The 23,326-nt window shown below is 49.3% G+C and overlaps 2 protein-coding genes across 2 annotated transcripts in view; both read left to right on the top strand.

The window, feature by feature from the left end:
* Window positions 1–23,326, top strand: part of LOC127578273 (NADH-cytochrome b5 reductase 3-like) — a 644,669-nt gene that overhangs the window by 492,586 nt on the left and 128,757 nt on the right. The gene's annotated exons all lie outside the window — the stretch shown is intronic.
* The window catches only part of LOC127578271 (plakophilin-2-like), a 48,144-nt gene that overhangs the window by 12,007 nt on the left and 12,811 nt on the right, over window positions 1–23,326 (top strand). The window contains exons 2-6 of the mRNA XM_052030075.1: window positions 680–789; window positions 5,892–6,667; window positions 10,433–10,571; window positions 11,949–12,156; window positions 13,079–13,250. Of these exons, the coding sequence (XP_051886035.1) occupies window positions 680–789; window positions 5,892–6,667; window positions 10,433–10,571; window positions 11,949–12,156; window positions 13,079–13,250 (1,405 nt within the window). The remainder of the gene's footprint in view (window positions 1–679; window positions 790–5,891; window positions 6,668–10,432; window positions 10,572–11,948; window positions 12,157–13,078; window positions 13,251–23,326) is intronic.

Genomic DNA, 23,326 nt, shown 5'->3' with positions numbered 1-23,326 from the left:
TGTTCGAAATCGGTGGGATAAGATGCAGATTTGCTGTATGTACAGACAACTGCCTCGGGAATAACTGAGGGTTCCTCCTGGGTCAGTACAAATGGTCCCTGGTGTTCCGCACAAAAGATGGTAAACCATGGGGCAGCTTTTGGAACAGTGGGTCTGCACCAGGTGGTAGTTTTGTAGCAGCAGCAACACCTTCAGGACCCACACAGAAGGTGAAATTAGTAATAGAGATGGACTTCCTGTGGCCACCTCACAATGGTTGCCTCACAGATTCTTCATACAAATGGTCCGGACCCTCCGCAGAGTAATGCATCATAGAATGGACAGTTGTATGCCACTCGGTCTATGCTCTATCCACTGTCTATCCTTCCTTCCTCTGAACAGACCTCTCGTATGCTAAAAGATGAACTCGGTCTCCCAATCTACCTCATCATGGCCCTTGCACTAACTTCACTGCACTTTCTCTGTAACTGTAACACCATATACTGCATTCTGTTTCCCTTTTGTACCACCTCCATGTACCTGTGTGTGGAATGATCTGTCTGGATGGCATGGAAACAAAAGTTTTTCACTGTATCTCGATACATGTGACAATAATAAACCAACACCTATAGGTGACAATATAAATGCCGGTTTTGCGGTGTTCTGTGACAGATTGCTCATTGTACCTTTTCACTTGCAGGTAGTTTGCAGCAAGCTCTGCTCTCCCCTGAGCCAGCTCACCAAGAGACTGTGCCATTGTTTGACTACTTCACAGTGCCACTGGCAGGCAGCAGCTACGACTACTCCAAGGTATGTCAGTGATAGGTGTGAAGCAAGGGCAGGAACAGGTCGATAGCCCCTTGAGCCTGCTCCACCTTTCCATGGGATCTCAGCAGATCCTGACCCTTGCTGTCCACAGGTAGACAGGGTGGTGAAGAAGGCTTTTGGCAAGCTGGCCTTCATCAGTCAGGGCAGTGAATGTAGGAGTTGGGATGTTATGTTGCAGTTGTACAAGGCATTGGTGAGGCTGCGCCTGGGGTATTGTGCAAGTTTTGGTCGCCCTGCTGTAGTCATTCAGCTGGAAAGAGTGTAAAGAAGATTTAGGAGAATGTTGCCAGGACTTGAGGGCCTGAGTTATAGGGAGAGGTTGGGCGGGAGACTGAGGGGTGACCTTATAGAGGGGTATAAAATCATGAGAGGCACAGATAGGGTGAATGCACTCATTATTTTTCCCATGGAAAGTGAACCAGAAACTCAAGGGCACAGGTTTAAGGTGCGAGGGAAAAGATTTAAAAGGGACCTGAGGGGCAACTTCTTCAGGTGGAGAGTGGTCCGTATATGGAACGAGCTGCCAGAGGAAGTGGTTGAGGCAGGTACATTAACAGCACTTGGGCAGGTAAATAGGTAAGGTTTAGAGGGATATGGGTCAAAGGTTGGCAAATGGGACTAGCTTAGATGGCATCTTGGTCAGCATGGATGATTTGGGCCGAAGGGCCTGTTTCCGTGCTATAGTACAATAATAAACCAATTACAATTCCAGTTCTATGAGTCTATGACCACTCAACAGCTGATACGCACAGCTCTCTGGGGGAGATGATTCCAAAGATTCACAACTCCGTGTGTGAAGACATTTCTCCTCAGTCCCACACAGCTGGCCCTTTATCCTGAAGCTGTGCCCCTGTACCAGTCTCTCTAGTGGGAAGGAGCAGCCTCTCAGCACCCATGCTGTGGTCTCAGAGAAAAGCAATATCTAGTGGTGGGGATTCTGTGTGAAGGCAATGTGGCCCGTGCAGTAATCGGGAGTGGGATCAAGCCCTCTGCCAGGAGATGTCAGCTCAGTTAGCCATCTAAGAGCAGTGATAGATTTTTGCTTGACACAGGTTCAATGCATATGGAGCCAGAGAGAGGGGCATCTTAAACAAGCAGAAAACCTGAGATATCAGTCATGATCTCATGGAATTACAGAATTGTCCCCAGGGGCTGAATGTCCTCACCCTGGGGTGATGTGCCTTGTAATGAACTGAACTCTGCATCTGCAGAGACTGCTTGACCCTCCTGTGCAGTGGATATAGTGAGCCTGGGGTACAGAGCACAGCTTCCATGCTCTCCAGTGAAACCTGGTGCTAGAGGACACTGAACCTGTTCATACCTTGCTGTGACGGGGCTGAGACCGATAACTTGGGCGCACAGGATCAGGGCATGTCTGGGTGGAGTCACTATGGGCTGCAGGAAACGCAGCAGTCAGCTTGTACACAGTGGAGATCCCACACACCACCGTTCCTGCAAACCAACGAACTCTCCTCATTTTGTTTGGGAGGTAGACTTTGGCCAAGGCACCAGGGAGAGCTCCCTGTTGACATCCGTATCTGTTGGCACGATGAGGTGGGCAGCAGTGTGGAATATCCTGCCTCTGCAGCGAGAGCACGACAGCACCTTTGGTGCAGCCCTCCCTCAGGACTGCCCCAATTAGAGTTCCAGTGTCTGGTGCAGGACTGGCTCCAAGATGAAAGCATCTCCCACTGAGGCCAGGCGCACTCAGGTGCTGATCTTACTGGTACAGAGGGATGTAAAGGTTCAATATTTCCATTGCCCTATACTTCTCCGGCGTAGTCTGGTGCAGTAGTGTTGAAGCATAGCCAAGCCTGCTGAGGTGTTGGTGTGTTTTACTCTTGGCTAACTGGAAGGATTCCATTACATTACAATTCAGTATCAGGTTGCTTCACAGACAGACTGTTGGGTTGTGAAAGTCTGAGACCACATGGAATCTCTCAGAATGAGCCAGAATACTGATTTAACTTGTTTTAACACAGGACAGCCCTAAGGACAATGAATGCAACATGAGTAGGGCAGGAGTAGTTGGACATCAGCCAAGGAAGTGGCAGTAAGGTGCCTCAGGCTCCGTCAGCTGCAGTAATGGCCCAGGCCAGCAGCCAGAAGGGTGTGGTGCAAGCCTTGCTCTTGCAGAAAAGTATCACACGGACTCAGTAGGCATCTGCTTCAGAAATCTTTATTGTAGCATGACATCATGGAGAGCTCAGACTCCTAAAAGTGGAGTTCCGCAGCTCTGCCCGACCAAGAAATTACAACTTGTATTACAAGAGTAGGTGACTACATGCATCCAAGCACGAATAGCAGAAATAAATGGCAGAAGTGACCAACCATGGTTTCAGCTTTAGTCTAGCGCCTTTGAGGAACAAAGTATAATTAGATTGCTGCATCCTGCATGGCAGATGAGACACCAAACATCACCATACAATGGGAGCTGCTTGGCTGTCGGCAGAACATCACCATACATGGAGAGCCCTTGGCTATCGGCAGAACAAAAGTTAACCCTCTAGCTCCCGTCCTGCAGAAATTCGAGAACGTTCTTAATGGTCTTTCACATTTCTCCCACACTTGCCCTGGAGCCAGCTGCGTGAGGGTCTCAGTGTGAACACAGCTCCGGGTGTGTAACAGTCACTGAGCATGCTCACACAGAGGAGTCACAGGGCTGTACAGCACAGAAACAGACCCTTCGGCCCATCATGGCCATGCTGACCTCTTTGCCCATCTACACCAATTCCATTTGCTCACATTAGGAGCGTATCCTTCGGTACCTTGCCTATTTGTGTCTGTCTTAAACGTAGTGACTGTACGTGATTCCACCACCACCTCCCCTGGCAGCGAGTTCCAGACATCAAGCCCTATGTGTGTAGAAACTTACCCCTCAGATCCCCTTTAAAGCTCCTTCCTCCCACCTTAAACCTGTGCCCTCTTGTATTTGATCCCCCACCATGGGAGCTCCTCACTGCTGACTATAGACTCCTTCGTACACCAGGACCAGCACAAAGGTGCTCACCAGACCCCCCGCCGTGTGGGGTGGGTGGGGGTGGGGAAGTGGCATTGGCCCGGTTATCATTAGTTCTCTTGCCTTCATCAGTGCAACTGCTGGGAGCTAGAACTCTCTCAGAAACCAGCTCCAACAGGGAGAAAATAGGCCATTTGGCCCTTCTCATTTGCTCTGTCATTCAGTACCACCATGGCTGATTCCCTGTCCCAATTCCATGCTCCTGCCCTCTCCCCATGCCCCTTGATGCCTGTTGTGTCTAGAAACCTATCTGCCTCCCTAAATATAAATCTCCATCTTGGAGCCAGCCCCACGCCAGATGCTGGAACACGGTCTAGGGCAGTCCTGAGGGAGTACTGCACTAACGGAGCCGTCAGTAAATCTGCCTGTGCTCCCACAACGGAGGCAGGATATGATATTCCACACTGCAACTTTGTAGCGTTGGCTGCCCACCTTATTGTGGAGATATGGATGTCAACAGGGGAGCTCTCCCTGGTGACAGAGGACTCCACATGTCCACATCCTTCTGAGTGAGGACATTTCTCCTCATCTCAGTCCTGAATATCTTACCTCATATAGAACTTAGAACACTACAGCAGAGTACAGGCCCTTCAGCCCACAATGTTGTGCCGACATTTTATGCTGCTCTAAGTTCTATCTAACCCTTCCCTCCCACATAGCCCCCTCATTCATGTGTCTATCTAAGAGTCTCTTAAATGTCCCTAATGTATCTGCCTCCACAACCTCTGCAGGCAGTGTGTTCCACACACCCACCAATCGCTGTGTATCTGAGACTTTTCCAGACCCCCAGCCAAAGGAACCATCCTCCCCCCACCCAGTCTGCGTAGACCTTTAGATGTCCTCTCTCATTCTCCTAAACTCAGCTAAAACCAATCCTAGTCAACCCAACCTCCTCACACAGCTGTGCTATCACACCAGGAACTGGTATGGGGAACCTTCACTGTACTCCCTCCAGGGCAATGATGTGCATTTGTTGGTAAGGAGACTGCAACACACTGTGACTAATCTCCTTACGCAAGGACCACATGTTGGCTTCCAGTGACTGGTGTGTAGGAGTATCCACGTACATCAACATTTCTCAGTCTACCACCACTTCAGTCATGGAGTTATACCGCACAGAAACAGGCCCTCTGGCTCGACTGGTCCATGCCAACTAAGATACCCATCTAAGCTAGTCCCATTTGCATGTGTTTGGCCCACACCCCTTTAAATCTTTCCCCTCTCACCTTAAACCTGTGCCCTCTAGTTTTAGACTCCCCTACCCTGGGGAAAAAGACTGTGACCACCACCCTGTCTATGCCCCTCTTAATTTTCTAAACCTCTATAATGTCACCCCTCAGCATCCTTCGCTCCAGGGTAAACAGTCCCCCATAACTCCAGCCCTCCAGTCCTGGTAACATCCTGTGAATCCTTCCTGCCCTGTCTCCAGTTCAGTCACCAGCGGGAGTGGTCCAGCTCTTCTCTGATTTTCCTGTCCTCGTCAATACCTCCACAGTTGTCCGGGTTGGACACTTCCTACCATGTTTTGCCCAAACCAGACATGTTCCCAGAGCCACGCTGACCACATTGAAGGCATGGGATCCAATCTGTGCACAGCAAGATCCCACAAACTGCGGGCACAGCATCACATTTGTGCACGGCAAGGTGCCACAATCTGCAGTCGCAGTGGCCAACTTGTGCACACAAAGATCCCACAAACTCGCAACATGATGAACGGTCTCTGGGTTGAGGGGCGTTTGGTCTGGAGTCCCCCATTGCCCACCAGCCCTCGCTGAGTTATCCAGCCTTCCCAGGGAGATGAGGGTGTTGGGTTGGTTGGGGAAGCGGGATAGGCATCACTCCTGATAAGCTGAATCACAAGTTAATGCAACGAGGCCAGAGAGGCTGGAATGGTGAGAGATTGTTCAGAGACACTGTCCTGTCCGGTCACTGTGGGCTTTGCTGGCAGGCGCCGGATGGGTGAAATGAATCTCCAAGTAACCTCCCAGGACTTTGTCCTTGTCACCTTAGCCTTGATATCCGTGCCTGAACTGCAGCTGAGATGGGTTTATTCTTTCTCTGACAGCACCAGAGTTCCGTGAGTTACGGAGGGAACCCAGGATGGGGCAGACAAGCCCTTCAGTTCTCCTCAGAGACCGGGAGGTTCCAGTCCCAGGGCTTGCAGAGCCACGCAACCAAACCTACCCGCAGGATCGAGGTTGCTGTTGACGACAGCCCGGTCTTGGTGCGCAGCCGCCTGCGGAAGGAATCCAGTTATCGCAGCGGGCGATCCAGAGGGAGACTCCGGGCAACGTCCTACCGGCAGCGCGGCCCTTCTGTCGAGGTGGGCTGGACTGGTGGGTTGGGCAGTGTGAGGCCTTCCTCGCGGCGCCTTTCCAAGTACATGCAGTCAGAAGTCTTTCCCCGGGCGCTCCTCTTCAGCAGGTCCTTGTCTCATCCTGCCCAGAAGGTCAGGCCAGCGCGTGAAGAGCCTTGGAGTCCCGACAGTGTTTTTGTCCACGGTTTCTCCGCCGATCGCATCGTGTGCCAAAATTCTGTTCTCGGTCAAAGCAAGTCAAGGACTTTCAGGAGGCACCAGAGCGGCTCCCTGGAGCAGCAGCTGCAAGGGGTCTCACTAAGTTACCGTAGAAGTTCGCAAAGCAGACTGGACCCTGTGGTGTGCAGATTCAGCTGGAACCAAACATCAGTCCAGACCAGCAACACCACTGCTGACAATGCTGTGGTCACCCAGGGGTTAATTCCAGCAGAGGCTACCACACTTCAGGCCCAGAGCAACTGTGATACTTCGGCCTCTCAAGAAATCCACGAAACACAAGGGGCACAGGCCAGTGTGTCTGCGAGGTAAGGTTGTAACTACTGTTGCCTTGGGCTCCAAGTCGATAGCTCCCTGAAAGTGGCCACTAGATAGGGTGATAAAGTAGGCGTACGGCATGCTTGCCTTCATCGGTTGGAGCGTTGAGTGTAAGAGTCAGGAAGTCGTGTTGCAGCTGTACAAATCTTTGGTCAGGCCACACTTGGGCTATTGTGTGCAGTTCTGGTCACCCTGTTACAGGAAGGATGTGGAGGCTTTGGAGAGGGTGCAGAAGAGGTTCACCAGGATGTTGCTTGGATTAAAAAGCACAAGCTAAGGAGAGGTTGGGCAAACTTGGATTGTTTTCTCTGGAGCGGTGGAGGCTGAGGGGAGACCTGATAGAGGTTTATAAAATTACCAGAGGCATAGACAGGGTAGACAGTCAGAGCCTTTTTCCCAGGGTGGAAATGTCAAATACTAGAGGACATAGCTTTAAGGTGAGAAGGTGTGCGGGACCAGTATTTTTTACACAGAGAGTGGTGGGTGCCTGGAATGGACTGATAGGGGTAGTGGTGGAGGCAGATACGATAGGGGTGTTTAAGCGTCTAAGATAGACACCTGAATGTGCAGGGATGGAGGGATATGGATCATGTGCAGGCAGAAGCGATTCAGTTTAATTTGGCATCGTGTTCAGTGCAGACATGGTGGGCTGAAGGGCCTGTTCCTGTGCTGTACCATCCCAAGCATTGGGCTCCTGGATAAATTTCCTGCTACATCTTGATGTTGATTGCTTAACATGAGAAGCAGTAGCCAGTGTAGACCATTCAGCCCCTCAGGCCTGGTCTGCTGTCCCATAATGTCAAGTCTGATCCCATGCCTTGTCCACACTCTCACCTGATCCCCTAACCCATGACTGTGTGGATTTCTGGCTGAATTTTCCAAACACTGTGATTGGTGTTCCTGAGTCTGACACGGGAGCGAGAGAGCTGATACTGGAATGATCCAGTTATTTCGGCAAGCTGGCATTTGCTGAGTCACAGAAATAATAGAACTTTACGGTAGAGAAGGAGGCCATTCAGCCCTTTGTGTGTCTGTGTGCTGGCCAACAATGGATGGGCCCCTCCCACTTTCTAAGCTGTTTCTCAACCCACGCGCTGCCTGAGTACATTGCGTTTGTTGGACTTTCTTCCCAAGCCCCTGGGGTGTGAAGCCCCTCCCAGTGGAATAGGGAGAGTCGTTCGCTGCTCCAGACCATAACTGACCGCCTGGGCCTTTGGTCGGAGGCACGGCCAGAGGGGTTGGTTGGCCATGTGATCTGCACAGGAGGCAGCCAGGTTGTGGGGGACCATTCATGTTGTTAGGTGATTGAACCAAGGCCGAGACCAATGATCCGGTGACTTCCATGGCAAGTTGGGGATTTGAATTTTATTTTTAAAAACATAGAAACAAATATCTGGTCTCAGTAACCACAAAACGACCACATTGCTACAAAAAAACCTCTCACATGCGCCTCCTGGGAGGAAATTTGCCGTCCGAAACTAGTCTGACCTGTAGATTCGATTATTGTCAGATACACAAGGGTGCAGTGACGTTCCTTGTTCACATGAAGCGTACAGAGTACACAGTGTCCGGGGTAATGGTAAATAGAACACTAAATACAATCTTGCATGCAAAACAACAGAATGGTGCAAAGATTGTAGTGCAGTCTAAAGTAGGGCAGACAGAAATGTTGAAGTGACAATAACGGAATAACCCAGAGGGGTGGAGTTCAAGTTCATTGTCACGGGCGGACATGCCCAGGGTATCAATGCCATGAACCTTAGCTTTTTGCAGCAGCAGCACAGGACGTTACAGACATGGCAAACCTAAATTAACATAAAATTAAACTAATGTAAATTGTACATAATTTACATGACAGAATAAACATAACATATTAGTGGAAGTTGAGGGAAAGATAGTCTGAGGTAGAATTAGGGTTTTTCAGGTGGGTTCAAGAACTTGATGGCAGTGGGGAAGAAGCTATAGTTGAACCGTGAGGTGTAGGTCTTCAGGCCCCTGTACCTCCCGATTGATGGCAGCATCGAGAAGAGGGCACGGCCCGGATGGTGGGGGTCCTCGAGAATGATTCTGAAACCTCCGGACGTGATCTGGTGGTTCTGTACTTCCAACAACCCTGAGTATCTGCTCATCAAGGAGTGGGAGGTAACATGGGTGCTGCCAGCACCAACCAGATCCTGAGGGTGAGGCCTCGAACAACAACTCCTCCATGGTGGTAGGTTACTTGCTGGAGTTTCCCATCTGGAGCCGGCCCTGGTGATAATTCCCAAGATCTACGCTAAAAAATGTGCCCCAGTTTATTCAGTGGGAGATTAAAATATTGAGGAAGGACTGGGAGGGTGATCTTTCCCCGAGGCAACGGTACCTGGGGCTGTTTTATTTACAAAAGGTTGGGCTTGGATTGTCAGAAACCAAATGGGAATGATGCAGATGTTGGGAGTCTGACACTGAGGATTCTGGTCAGTCAGCATCTGTGGAGAGAGAAGCAGATAAACGTTTCACTCAGTGACCTTTGACCAGAGAAAGCTTATGTCCCAAAAGGAGGCCAGTCAGCCCATCTATGTCCATGCTAGTAGAAGAATGGTAGGCTGCTATGGAAAGTTAGAGGCAGCATGGCATCCAGCGAGTGCTGGCTCATTGGATGCACGATTGGCTGGATGGTAGGAGGCAGAGGGTGATGGGTCACCCGTGACTACTGGTGTACGAGCTGTTACATCATTTTTAAGATTTATTTGTCACATGTACATCAAAACACACAGTAAAATACATCTTTTGCGTAGAGTGTTCTGGGAAGACAAATGAGGGTAGGATTTTCACAGTGAACAGTAGGGCTCCGGGGAGTGTTGTAGTACAGAGTGACCTAGGGGTACAAGTGCATGGTTTCCTGAAAGTGGTGTCACAGGCAGATAGGGTGGTAAAGGCATTTGGTACACTGCCCTTCATCAGTCAGGACATTCACTATAGGTTACATTGCAGTTGTACAAGATGTTGGTGAGGCTGCACTTGGAATATTATGTTCAGATTTGGTCACCAGCTATAGGAAAGATGCCGTTAAACTGGAAAGAGAGCAGAAATGATTTATGGGGATGTTGCCAGGACTTGAGGGACTGAGTTGTAGAGAGAGTTTAAACTGGCTAGGACTTTATTCATTGGAGTGGGTAGGCAGCCCTGCCTCAGCTGTCAAGGTCGAGTTTATTGTCATCTGCACAAGTCCATGTGTGCACAGGTGCAATGAAAATCTTACTTGCAGCAGCATCACAGGCACATAGCATCAGATAAGCAGCATTCACAAGAGAAACATAAACTAAACGTAAATCATACACAGTTTTTACAAGAAAGAACACAATTAGAACAAATAAAACAAAGTCCATTTTAGTGCAGATGTTGGTGACTCCCTCCCTAAAGATCTCCATCCTTCTCTAAGAAGTTCCCATCTTGATCTAATCTCTCCTCTCTGGCTGTAATGTCAATCCCTGCTGGTTCAGGGCCTTGTTTCTAGAGGTGCTGCTGATGTGTTAAGACAGCTGTGATCATCGTCACAATCCCAGTGTGGTGAGGTGTGCTGGGAACTGGTAGACCAGTGATATCTGTCTGTACATCCAGACGTCAGGAGTGTCCGATCATTCATTCACTCTGTTACTGAGAGCGGCGTCAATGGAAGATACGGTTAGTGCTGCTGTTTAATGTGTCCAGTCTGACTGGACACGTCTGGTGTTAGTGCTGCTGGCAGTCTAACGTGAACCTCTGTGTGTTGTCAGTGTGAGTGCGGATGATAATGGAGAGTGGACAATGGAAACAGCTGTCTCTGCCCTGACACACGATAAGCCGGACTACGTGGTGTATGGAGCCAACTTCATCCAACACGAGTGCTTCCAGAGACCCGAAGCAAAGAAAGAGGTAACTCAGACTTCACCTTTCTTTTTTAATTTGGATACCAGAGGTAGACATTGTTGGCAAGGCCAGCATGTATTGCCCATCCCTAGTTGCCCTGGAGAAGGTGGTGGTGAGCACCTTCTCGAACTACAGCGGTGCTCCTGGTGAAGGTGCTCCCACGGTGACGTTGGAGAGGGAGTTCCAGGGTTTAGACCCAGTGATGATGAAGGACTGATGATATATTTCCAAGTTAGGGCGGTGAGTGACTTTGAGGGGATCCTGCAGGTGGTGGTGTTCCCCTGTGTCTGCCACCCTTGTCCATCCAAGTGGTTAAAGTGATGGGTTTGGGAGGTGCTGTCAGAGCAGCCCAGGTGAGTAACTGCAGCACATTTTGTAGACGGTGCACACTGCAGCCTCCCTGTATCGGTGGTGGAGGGAGGGAGGGAGTGTGCAGGGTAGTGGATGGACTGCTCTGTCCCGAACGGTGTCGGGCTTCTTCTGAGTTGTTAGAGTCACACTCATCCAGGCAGGTGGAGACTGTTCCATCATGCTCCTGACGTACCTGGTAGATGGTGGAAAGGGTGTCAGGAGGCGAGTCTCTCACTGTGGCATCCCCAGCCTCTGACCTGCTCTTGTGGCCATAAGATTTACGCACTTGGGAGTCCTGCGTTTTCTGACCATTAAAGCCAGCGACTGGAGCAGACGTGTGGGGATTTTGGAGAAGGATTCAGCCCATTACCTGGTGGTCTTTATATTAAAACACCCCAACCAGATGGGAGCAAAGGCCTTGGATCTTCAACCTACATCCCATAGTTCAGGTACAGATTCCGATTATGGCCACATATACCAGGGTGCAATGAAATTCCTTGCCTGAGTGACGCTCACAGAGTAAACACGTGGTAATAAATACAGCAACGAGTGCAAAACAACAGAATGGTGCCTCAGCGGTTCCTCCATTTGGTTGCCGTGGTGAGTAGCACGATTACGGGAGGGAGAAGGCTCATTGCCATGGTGAGTACTGCGAGAACTAGAGAGAACGGGAAGCAGTTTGAAAAGGTAGGCCTGTTGTTGTTGCTGTGGGGAGTTGATGGGCCTGTTAATTAGCTCATTGGATAATTAGGCAGCAGTTGCCAATAAAAAGTTAGGGTCAAGTGGAGCAGCCATTGTGGGAGTGGACAGTGTTAGAGTGGGGAGCTGAGGCTTTGGCTCAAGAGGCTTCGGCATGAAGAGGCGAAGTAGGTGAGCGGAGGCTTCTTCTTTGTTATTTGCAATTTTCTTTGTATAGAACAGTGGGAATGGCAGTTGGGGCTGGACTCTGCTGCTCCTGTAGGATGTGGGAAGTCAGGGACCATCAGGTAGTTATGGCCCTCTGTAAAACGTTTCCTTGCCGATCTCCCACAGCTGTACGATCTGGATGGAATCGGGAAGCTCGTCGCTCTGCTGAGCCATGAGGAGGTGGAGGTTCAGAGGGCAGTGTGTGGGGCCATCCGCAACGGGGTGTTTGAGGAAAACGACAGCAAGATCGAAGTGAAGGATCACGACGGCCTCCAAAAACTGGTGGAACTACTGGGGCAGACCAAGGACATCGAGACAAAGAAACAAATCACCGGTGAGTCCTGAGACATCCACCCACTAATGCTCCGATTTTGCACAACGTGGGCCTTCAAACCCCATCTCTGGTGAGGAGGGAGGTTGGAGAGGGTGCGAGGGATAATCAGCTCCCTAGTGTACTCCTCACATGACATTCATGACCTTCCCCCTGGGTGTTTAATTTTAAATTCTTTCTGGGGTGTGAATGAAAGTAGAATGTTGTTCAACCTCTCAATCCTGCCATACCATTCGGTGAGGTTACAGCTGATGCAGCCTTGCCTCAGCAACATAGGACATAGAACAGTACAGCACAGGAACAGGCCCTTCGGCCCACCATGTGAATCACTGCATGACACCACTTGCCCAGAGTTAAATTTTCAAGTCAATAACCTTTCATCAGATTAAAGTTTTGATGAAATGTTATCGACCCGAAACGTTTGGTTCTTCTCTCCCTACAGCTACTGCCTGATCTACTGAGTATCTCCAGCATTTTCTGTCTCAGCTACAACAACAATTTTACTGTCATGAAAACCTAAACAAAATCTGCAGATGTCAGAAATCTGAGACAAAAACAGAAAATGCAGGAAACACTCAGCAGGTCAGGCAGCATCTGTGGAGAGAGAAGCAGAGTTAATTGTTTCAGATTGGTGACCTGTCAGAACCGGGAGAGAGAGAAACAAGTTAGTTACAGATAGCAGGGTTTTAATAATATTTTCTCTGCTGCCTAGACTAACCTGTTTTCAGTCCTTTCTGGTTCTGAAGAAGTGTCTTCGACCTGAAGCATTAACTGTTTCTCTCTCCACAGATGCTGCCTGGCCTGCTGAGGGTTTCCAGCATTTAGATGTATTGTGCTGCCATCCTTGTGATGGTTTTCCTTGGTAAATTCCGCTCCTCCTTGTGTTGTCTGATCAATTTGTCCTCTTGCTGTTGGCTATCTTCAGGTTTAATGTGGAACTTGTCTTCAAATGAGCAACTAAAGACTGAGCTGATCGAAAAGGCCCTGCACCCACTGACAACCTCAATCATCATTCCCTACTCTGGTTGGCCCGATGGAGATGTCAAAAGTGTAGATGTGGATCCCGACATCTTCTACAACACCACCGGCTGCTTGAGGTGAGCTACTCTTAGTAGCCTGCTAGTTTCCACGTGTGATAATCATCCCAACCCCTCTGTGAGTCAAGCTCCAGAGACCAGCACAATGCCCAGGCTGATGCTCACATAACTGTGTGAGTGCAGTTCAGAGGGATCCAGGTGTTCTAGTGCACGAATCACAAAACATTAGCAGGCAGATCCAACAAGTAGTTAAGAAGTCAAACAACGTGTTGGTATTTATTGCAAAGGGGCTGGAGTTTAAGAACAGTGGGTTGTGTTCCAGGTGTACAGGGTCTTGGTGAGGCCACACCATGAGGACTGAACACAGTTTTGGTCCCCTGACCCAAGGATACAGTATCACTGGGGCAGTCTGAAGGAGATTCCCCAGGGGAACTCCTGGGATGAGATGGTTGTCCTATCGAGAGAGAGGAGACGGGTTGGGTCTGTATTCCTTGGGATTTAGAAGAACGAGGGGTGACCTTATTCAAACATATCAGATCCTAAGGGGGTTTGACAGGGCAGATGCTGGGATGTTTTCACCAGTGGGAGGGTCAGGAACAAGGGGACATAACTACAGGATACGGGGCCGGTCATTTTAAACTGAGGTGTGTAGAAATTTCTTCTCTGAGGGAGGTGAATCTCTGGAATCCTCTGCCCCCATGGGCGGTGGAGACCGGATCATTGGATATATTGAAGGTGGAGATGGATAAATATTTGAAAAATTGAGGGCTGTGGGAATTGGCACAGAAGAGACCAGCACAGATCAGCCATAATCATATCAAATGGTTGGGCAGGCTTGAGGGGCTGAGTGGCCTACTCCTGCTCCTATATCTTGTGTTGTGTGTACTGAGGGAGTGTCGTACCATGGGAGGGGTGGTGCTGAGGGAGCACCTTACCGTGGGAGGGGTGGTGCTGAGGGAATGGTACTCTATTCTGCCTCGGTTTCAGCCGAGGAGCTCGGAGGAGAGGAGAGCTGTGCAGTAAGGATGGGGGATGTGGGATCATGGAGAGCTCTTTCAAAGAGCCAGCACAGGAACGATGGGCTGAGTGTTTCATGTGCTGTATGGTCTTTCTGCATTACTTGTTGTAAGTACAGTCATGAAACACAAACAGAACAAGAATCAAAATTGTTAACTTGCCATGTTACCAAGGAGATGGTATAACATAGTTAATAGATAACAGGATTAGGGAATTATCTCACCAGTGGATTTATTTAATGCTGCTTTGAGGTCTGTTTGCATCTGATATTGATCTGGTCCTCTGAGCAGTGTTACTGTCCCCTGTATGGAAGGGAAGCCCTACAACAGGGCAGAACATTTTAAACCCACGGAGTCAAATACTGCAGACGCTGGAAACCCAAAACTAAAACAGAATGCTGAGAACATGCAGCAGGTCAGGCAGCATCTGTGGGGAGAGAACCGGAGAATGTTTCTGGTGGAGGACCCTTCATCCGAACTGGAAAAGTGAGAAGACAGGCGTGTTTTATGTTGCAATGAGGGAAAGAGAACTGGGGGAATGTGTGTGATAGGATGCAGAGCAGGGTTGTCATGGCAACAACTGCCTTAAAAACTGACAGAAAAAAGGAATGAAATGAGCAAAAAAACAGTGGATGTTGGAAAATCTCCAGCAACCGTACAGTTAACAAAATGGATCAGTTGGAGATATGGCCGGAGAAATGGTGGATGGGGGCTTAATCCGGACAAGTGTGAGGCGGTGCACTTTGGGAGATCAAATGCAAGAGGAATGTGTGCAGTAAATGACAGGACCCTCCGATGTACATGTCCACAGCACCTTGGAAGTGGCAACACAAGTGGATAGGGTGGTAAATACGGCATACGGTATGCTTGCCTTCATTGGTCAGGGTGTTGACTATAACAGTTGGCAAGTCATGTTGCAACTGTATAAGACTTTTTGACATTTTCCAGGATTAATTTCCATCTGCCATTTCTCCATCCAACTCATCAATGTTGTTCCGTAGCTGACGACTACAGTCCTATCAATGACACCAGCAATTCTCATTTCATCTGTGAACTTACTAATTATACCTCCCACAAACTGATGGTTAATGTGCAAGCAAACAGCAGGGGTCCAAGCACCGAGCCCTGTGGTTTACCACTGGCCACAAGCTTCCAATGTGAAATTACTTCCTCAGACCCCAAAAAGGAATTCAGAAGAGACTGGTTGTCACAGACTACAGGGGAACTGTGGAGCTCACAAATAAAAACAGGTCAGGCAGCATCTGTGGATAGAGAAACTGTTAACGTTTCAGGTCCAGGACCCGGTGTAAGGATTGGGAGAGGGAGAAAGCAAGAGTTTTCAATAGCAGAGAAGGTGGGGGAGAAATGAGGAGAATCTAAACTGGAGGAAGGCCAATGTTGATGGCACCAGAAGGGATCTGGCAGGCGTGGATTGGGATAGGCTGTTTTCCAGCAAAGAGATACTTGGTAAGTGGGAGGCTTTCAAAAGTAAAATACCGAGAGTACAGAATCTGTATGTTCCTGTTAGAATAAAAGACAAGGCTAACAGGTTTAGGGAACCTTGGTTATCGAGGGATGTTGAAGCCCTGGTAAAGAAAAAGGAGGCGCATATCAGGTATAGGCAGTTAGGATCAAATGAGGCGCTTGAGGAGTATAAGAAATGCAAGAGAACACTTAAGAGAGAAATCAGGAGGGCAAAAAGAGGTTGTTCTGGCAGACAAGGTGAAAGAGAATCCCAAGGGTTTCTATAGCTATATTAAGAGCAAAAGGGTAGCAAGGGACAAAATTGGTCCTCTTGAAGATCAGCGTGGTCACCTATGTGTGGGGCCGAAAGAGATAAGGAGATCTCAAATGAATTTTTTGCGTTGTATTTACTCTGGAGACCGACACAGACTATAGAACTGAGGCAAAAGATTAGTGAGGACTGTATCCAGATTACGGAAGAGGAAGTGCTGGCTGTCTTGAGGCAAATGAAGGTGGATAAATCCCCAGGGCCTTACAAGGTGTCCCCTTGGACCTCGTGGGAGGCTAGTGCAGAAATTGCAGGGGCCCTGGCAGGGATATTTAAAGCGTCCTTAGCCATGGGTGAGGTGCTGGAGGACTGGAGTGTAGCTCATGTTGTTCTGTTGTTCAAGAAAGGCTCTAAGAATAAGTGGGAAATTATAGGCCGGTGAGCCTGACGTCAGTTGTGGGTAAATTATTGGAAGGTATTCTAAGGGAAAGGATATATAAGTATTTGGACAGACAGGGCTTAATTGCAGATAGTCAACATGGCTTTGTGCGTGGTAGGTCTTGTCTAACCAATCTTATAGAGTTCTTTGAGGAGGTTACCAGGGAGGTCAATGAGGGAAAGGAGGTGGACGTTGTCTACATGGGCTTTAGCAAGGCCTTTGACAAAGTCCCACATGGGAGGCTGCTCCAGAAGGTTAAGTCACTTGGCATTCAGGATGAAGTAGTCAATTGGATTCAATGACCGCTTAGCAGAAGCCAGAGAGCGGTAGTAGATGGCTGTCTCTCTGACTGGAGGCCTGTGACCAGTGGTGTGCCGCAGGGATCGGTGCTGGGTCTGTTGTTGTTTATCATCTATATTAATGATTTAGATGATAATGTGGTAAACTGGATCAGCAAATTTGCAGATGACACCAAGATTGGGGGTGTAGTGGACAGCGAGGAAGGCTGTCAAAGCTTGCAAAGTGACCTGGACCAGCTGGGAAAATGGGCTGCAAAATGACAGATGGAATTTAATGCAGACAAGTGTGAGGTCTTGCATTTTGGGAGGACAAACCAGGGTAAGACTTACACAGTGAATGGTAGGGCTCTGAGGTGTGCAGTAGAACAAAGGGACCTGGGAATACAGATCCATAGTTCCTTGAAAATGGCATCACAGGTAGATAGGGTCATAAAGAGAGCTTTTGGCACATTGACCTTCATTAATCAGGGCACTGAGTACAGGAGTTGGGATGTTATGTTGAAGTTGTACAAGATGTTGGTGAGGCTGAATTTGGAGTATTGTCTGCAGTTCTGGTCACCTACTTACAGGAAAGATATCAAGAAGCTTGAAAGAGTGCAGAGAAAATTTACATGGATGTTTCCAGAGCTTGAGGACCTGAGTTATAGGGAAAGGTTGAATAGGTTAGGACTTTATTCCCTGGAGTGCAGGAGAATGAGGGGAGATCTTATAGAGGTATACAAAATTATGAGGGGTATAGATAGGGTGAATGCATGCAGGCTTTTTCCCCTCAGGTTGGGTGAGACTAGAACTAGAGGTCATTGGTTTAGGGTGAAAGGTGAAATATTTAAGGGGAATCTGAGGGGAAACTTCTTCACTTGGAGGGTGGTGCGAGTGTGGAACGAGCTGCCAGCGGAAGTGGTGGATGTGGGTTCATTTGTAACATTTAAGAGAAGTTTGGATTGGTCCATGGATGGGAGGGGGTTGGGATTGGAGGGATATGGTCCGGGTGCAGGTAGCTGGGACTTGGCAGAAGATCAGGTCCGCATGGACTAGATAGATTGAAGGGCATTTTTCAGTGCTGTAGTACTCTACAACTCTAACAAGGGGAATATCTCTGATAGGGAGAGACCACAAGGGTTGGTGGTGGGGGCAGTTACAAGCACCTTTTGCTTCTTTGTCTGTGGACTGTCGTGTTAACAGTGAGGCTATGAGATACGCGTAGAAATGAAAAGCTGAGCCAAACTGGTGATGGGCAGAAATGGCCAGTTCCTAAACAGACACAGAGTGAGTTACTGAGAGATGGAGAATTCGATGCTGAGTCTGGAAGGCTGCAGTGTGCCGGGGCAGAAGGTGAGGTGCTGCTCCTGCAGCTTGTGCTGGGCCGCAGTGTAACAGTGCTGGAGGCTACAGGCAGAGGGCTCAGAGGGAGTGGGCAGGGGGATTAAAGTGGCAGGAACAGGAAGCTCAGGGTCACCTTGGCTGACTGATGGCAGGTGATCTGCAAAGTGAAAATGGAGCTCGGTCCCGCAGGGGGCTGGAGGGGAACTGCGGAGGGGTGTAACGGGAAGTCGGAAAAAGTGTATGAGAGACGGTGATGTCCCTTGCTGATAGTTCACGGCTTGGGTTCCAAACACTAAGTTGGCAGCAGCTCCTAAACCCAGCCCGATTGTGTCCCAGCTCAGTGGAAGACAGTATTATATTTCCACAGCACCACACACAGTCTCGGGACAGACTCTGGCATCCTTTTACAACACAGTCATTGTTATAACGTAGGAAAGACGGCTGCCACACCCTGCACAGCAAGCTCCCATGAACAGCCCTGTGATAATGATCAGATTTCTTCAGTGGTGTGGCTTTGGACAGACCATGTCACCACCCCAGCTCGCCAGGATAATAACACCAGATATTGTGCCTCCATCTCAGCTGGGGCAGGGAGCTCAGACAAAGCTGCTGCTCCCTACCGCAGTGACAGCCTGGGTCTGTTTGTTTTCAGAGGTTCCCAGTTCCTTGGTGACCTATCTCCACTATCAGCCACTGCTGGTGACTCAGACACAACACACTTCCTGCAGGCAAACACACTTCCTCCTCAGTTAAACCGGGTGGGGCATGAATCCCGACACTTCAGCACTCGCTGAAAGAGTTTAACCGTCAGCTCTCTTGAATACTCAGTTAGGCGTGAAGTTTTGAATAACATCAGACACTGTGGGTCGAGTGTTTACTGTTTGTGGCATTTCCATGGTGAGCTGGAGCAGAGGGGATTGGCACAAGAGCCAGGTTCAAGTTCATTGTCATGGGCAGACATACCCAGGGCATAAATGCCATGAAAATGAGCTTTTTGCAGCAGCAGCACAGGCAAACATAAGTTAACATGAACTTAAATTAACATAAATTATACATAAACGACAAAATAAATGTAGCAATACTAGTGCAAGATTGAGAGAGAGAAAAAGAAACACAATCCGAGGTAGTGTTGGGGTTTTTTCAGGTGGGGTCAAGAACCCAACGACAGTGGGGAAGAAGCTGTTGTTGAACCTTGAGGCATGGGTCTTCAGGCTCCTGGTAGATGAGCCCGAGGTCACTGAGAGTTTTGTCTGAACTGCCTGAAAAACTGCAGGAAGCAGGCTCAAGGGAGAACTGGAAGCCGTTTGCAAGTTAAGAAGGTGGGAGAAGGTGGAGAGCTGGCAGTGGTGTGATGGGGCAAGTGTCTGCCTGTGCTGTAAGATTAGGTGATTGTATGAAGCTTGCTTGCTTACTGTGCACAGTGCCTGTTAACCGGTGCTGTGTGATCCTCCTTTGGAATTGTAGTGCCATGGATTTTGGCGGCTTCTCACACCCAGGTGCATTTCTATAGCGTCTTTCACATCCCCAATATTCCAAAGCTCTTTACAGCATTTTTTGAGGTGTAGTCACTGTTGTAATGGAGCAAACACAGTGGCCAATCTGCACACAGCAAGATCCAACAACCAGCAGTTGGTAAACATTGTTTCCGAGATGTTGTTGGGAGAACGTGCCTGGTCTTTGAACTGATGCGATGGGATATCTTAGTCGGCATTCATGCCCCCGATTCAGTCCTCACTGAAGGCCCAGCCTGGGTTTTGTTTCACCCTGGAGTCTGACCCAAAGCCCCCAGTTTCTGAGGTGGGACAGTTGACCACCAGCCCAGGACTGATCCCAATTGGTGCACGAGGAGATAGAGGTCGACCTTTCTGGAGGGCGGGACTGGGTCTTGAATGCTGATCCAGAGACAGGAACTCAGAACCTGTCACAGCAGCTGGGAGTTTGTGTTCAAACACTGAAATAAAAATGTGGAATTTTGAAAGAAGTCTAAGTGAAAGTGCTGATGAAACTACAGGGTTGTTGTAAAAGCCCATCTGGTTCCTCTGGGGGAAGGAGAAGTGGGAGGAGTGTGATATCTGCCGTCCTTACCTAGGCTGGCTAGAATGTGTCTCCAAACTCACCAATGAGCTTGACTCTTAAATCTCCACTCAGATCAAGAGCATTGAAGGAAGGCCAGTAAATGCTGGCCTTAGTGATACCTACACCCACGTTAGACACAATTCTCACAGCTCCTGTGTCCCGAGTTCAATCCTGATCTCTGGTGCTGACTGTGTGGAATTTGCACGTTCTCCCTGTGACCGCGTGGGTTTCCCCTGAGTGCTCCAGTTTCCTCCCACACCCCAAACATCCCAAAACTGTTGTTGGCAGAATCTCAGATGTTGACGAGGAGGCGTACAGGAGCAAGATAGTTCAACTGGTTGGGTGGTGTTGCAACAACAACCCTGCACTCAGCGTCAGCAAGACAAAGATATTGACTGTGGACTTCAGGAAAGGGAAGTCGGGAGAACACACACCAGTCCTCATTGAGGGGTCAGCGGTGGAAAGGATGAGCAGCTTCAAGTTCCTGGGTGTCAACATCTCAGAGAGTCTATCCTGGGCCCAACACATTGATGCAATCATGAAGAAGGCACACCAGCAGCTCTACTTCATTAGGAGTTTGAGGAGATTTGGTACGTCACCAAATCACCCAGAGAGTGGTTGGTGCATGGAATGCACTGCCTGGGGTGGTGGTGGAGGCAGGTACATTGAACAGGTTCAAGAGCTTGTTGGATAGGCATATGGAGGAATGTGAGATAGAGGGATATGCGGGAGGAAGGGGTTAGGTAGTGTGAGGGTGGTCTGATGGACGGCATAACATGGTGGGCCGAAGGGCCTGTTTTGTGCTGTATGGTTCTATGGTACAGTGGAGACCATCCTAACTGGTTGCATCACCACCTGTTATGGAGGCTCCAATGTACAGGATCGCAAGAGGCTGCAGAGGGCTGTAGACTCAGCCAGCTCCATCACGGGCACAACCCTCCCCACCATCGAGGACATCTTCAAGAGGTGGTGCCTCAAGAAGGTGGCATCCATCACTAAGGACCCTCATCACCCGGGACATGCCCTCTTCTCGTTACTACCGTCGGAGAGGAGGTACAGGAGCCTGAAGACCCACACTCAACGATTCAGGAACAGCTTCTTCCCCTCCGCCATCAGATTTCTGAACGGTCCATGAACACTACCTCGTTATTTCTTTTGTTTTCACTTATTTATTTTGTAATTTATGGTAATTTTTATGTCTTTGCATTGTGCTGCTGCCGCAAAACAACACGTTTCAGAGCTCGTGTCAGTGATAATCAACCTGGTTCTGATTCTGAAGGCGTGCAGGTTGGTAGAGTAATTGGCCGTTGTAACTTACCCTAGTGTGTAGATAGCACTAACAATGTGTGAGAATGGTATAATCTCAGGGAGCTGGTGGGAATGTTGATGGGGGGGGGGGGGGGTCCCGAAATAACCTCCTCCTGCCCCACTCTGTATGTTTTTCCATTTGATCTTCCTGTTCCAATCCTGTCTGATGAAGCAGTCTGAGGAAAAGCTCCCTGCAAGAGGTTGTTGTACTAATCTTTCCTGCTATTAAATCTAGTCAGCGAGCTTGTAACGAGGTAGGGCAGCACAGTAGTGTAGCGGTTAGCATAACGCTAATACAGCGCCAGCGACCCGGGTTCAATTCCAGCCACTATCTGTAAGGAGTTTGTACGTTCTCCCCGTGACTGTGTGGGTTTCCTCCGGGTTCTCCGGTTTCCTCCCACATTCCAAAGACGTACGGGTTAGGAAGTTGTGGACATGCTATGTTGGCGCCAGAAGAGTGGCGACACTTGCGGGCTGCCCCCAGCACATTCTCAGTAATGCAAAAAGGTGCATTTCACTGTGTGTTTTGAAGTACGTGTGACTAATAAATATCTAAATATTTCATGGACAGAACAGCCAGCAGGATCCACCAACTCCTGTGGTAATGTTTGCATCATTAGATTAATAATGAATTAGCAATGTAAGCTGCTTCATTTCAACCTCTCTGTTTCCTTAATGCTGGTTGCAGCCAGCGTTCTCACTGATGACCCCCTCTCCCATGCACTGTGTGAAGTGATGGTTAGTAATGTTTGCATTCCCCTGCCCACTCCCTCCTCCGCAGCCACCGATGCTGGTGGAGTGTAACCTGGTGTGTGTGTGTTCTCCAGTCACGCACGGGGTGTTGGTCAGGCCGTTGGTTACACACCCTCCCCTGACGTTCTTGTCAAGCTGTTGCAGTACAGCTCCAATGCTGGCATCTGCCTGACAATGTGGAAAATTGCCCAGGTGTGTCCTGTCCAAAGGGCCAGTTACTGCTCCATGAGTCGACTCACCACCATCAGCAAAGTGGTGGAAGGGAGCACTGATGGTGCTATCATGCGGCACTTGCTTAACCACAGCCTGCTCACAGAAGCTCAGTTTGGGTTCCACCAAAGGCACTCAGCTCCTGACCTCATTACAGCCTCGGTCCAAACACGGACAGGAGCTGCACTGCCGAGGTGAAGTGAGAGTAACTGCCGTTGACATCAATGCAGCATTTGGTCGAGTACGGCATCAAGGAGCCCTGACTAATCTGGATTGTGGGAATCGTGGGAGAACCTCTGCTGGTTGGAATCGTACCCAGCACAAAGAAGGGAGGTTGTGGTGGTTGAAGGCCAATTGTCTCAGGCACGGGACATCTCTGCAGGAGTTCCTCAGGGTAGTGTCCTCAGCTGCTTCATCAATGATCCTCCTTCAGTCGTACGGGCAGGAGTCGGGATGTTCACTGACGACTGCGCAATGTTCAGCATCGTTCACGGCTCCTCGGAGATAACAAACAGTCCACAACCAAATGCAGCAAGACCTGGACAATAACTAGGCCTGGGCTGATCGGTGGCAAGTAACATTCACGTCACACAAGTGCCGGGCAATGATGATATCCAACAAGAGAAAATCCAGCTATCACCCCCTGACCTGCCTTGGCATTCCCACCACTGAATCCCCCACCATCATTATCCTAGGGGTTACCACTGACCAGAAGCTGAACTTGGGGTAGCCATGTACACAGTGTGGCTACAAGTGCAGGTCAGAGGTTGGGGATCCTCGGTGAGTAAACTCCCCTCCTAACCTCCCCAAAGGCCCGTCTGCACAAGCAACAAGACTCAAGTCAGGCACGTGAGGGAACACTCCTCCACTTGCCTGGGTGAGTGCAGCTTCAACAACACTCAAGAAGCTCCCCCACACCATCCAGGACGTAGCAGCCCACTCGACAGGCACCCATCCACACCCACTCACTGACTCCACCA

Source organism: Pristis pectinata, chromosome 15, assembly GCF_009764475.1.
Source record: "Pristis pectinata isolate sPriPec2 chromosome 15, sPriPec2.1.pri, whole genome shotgun sequence".
NCBI classification, from domain to species: domain Eukaryota; kingdom Metazoa; phylum Chordata; class Chondrichthyes; order Rhinopristiformes; family Pristidae; genus Pristis; species Pristis pectinata.
This window is presented reverse-complemented; position numbering and strand designations above follow the sequence as displayed.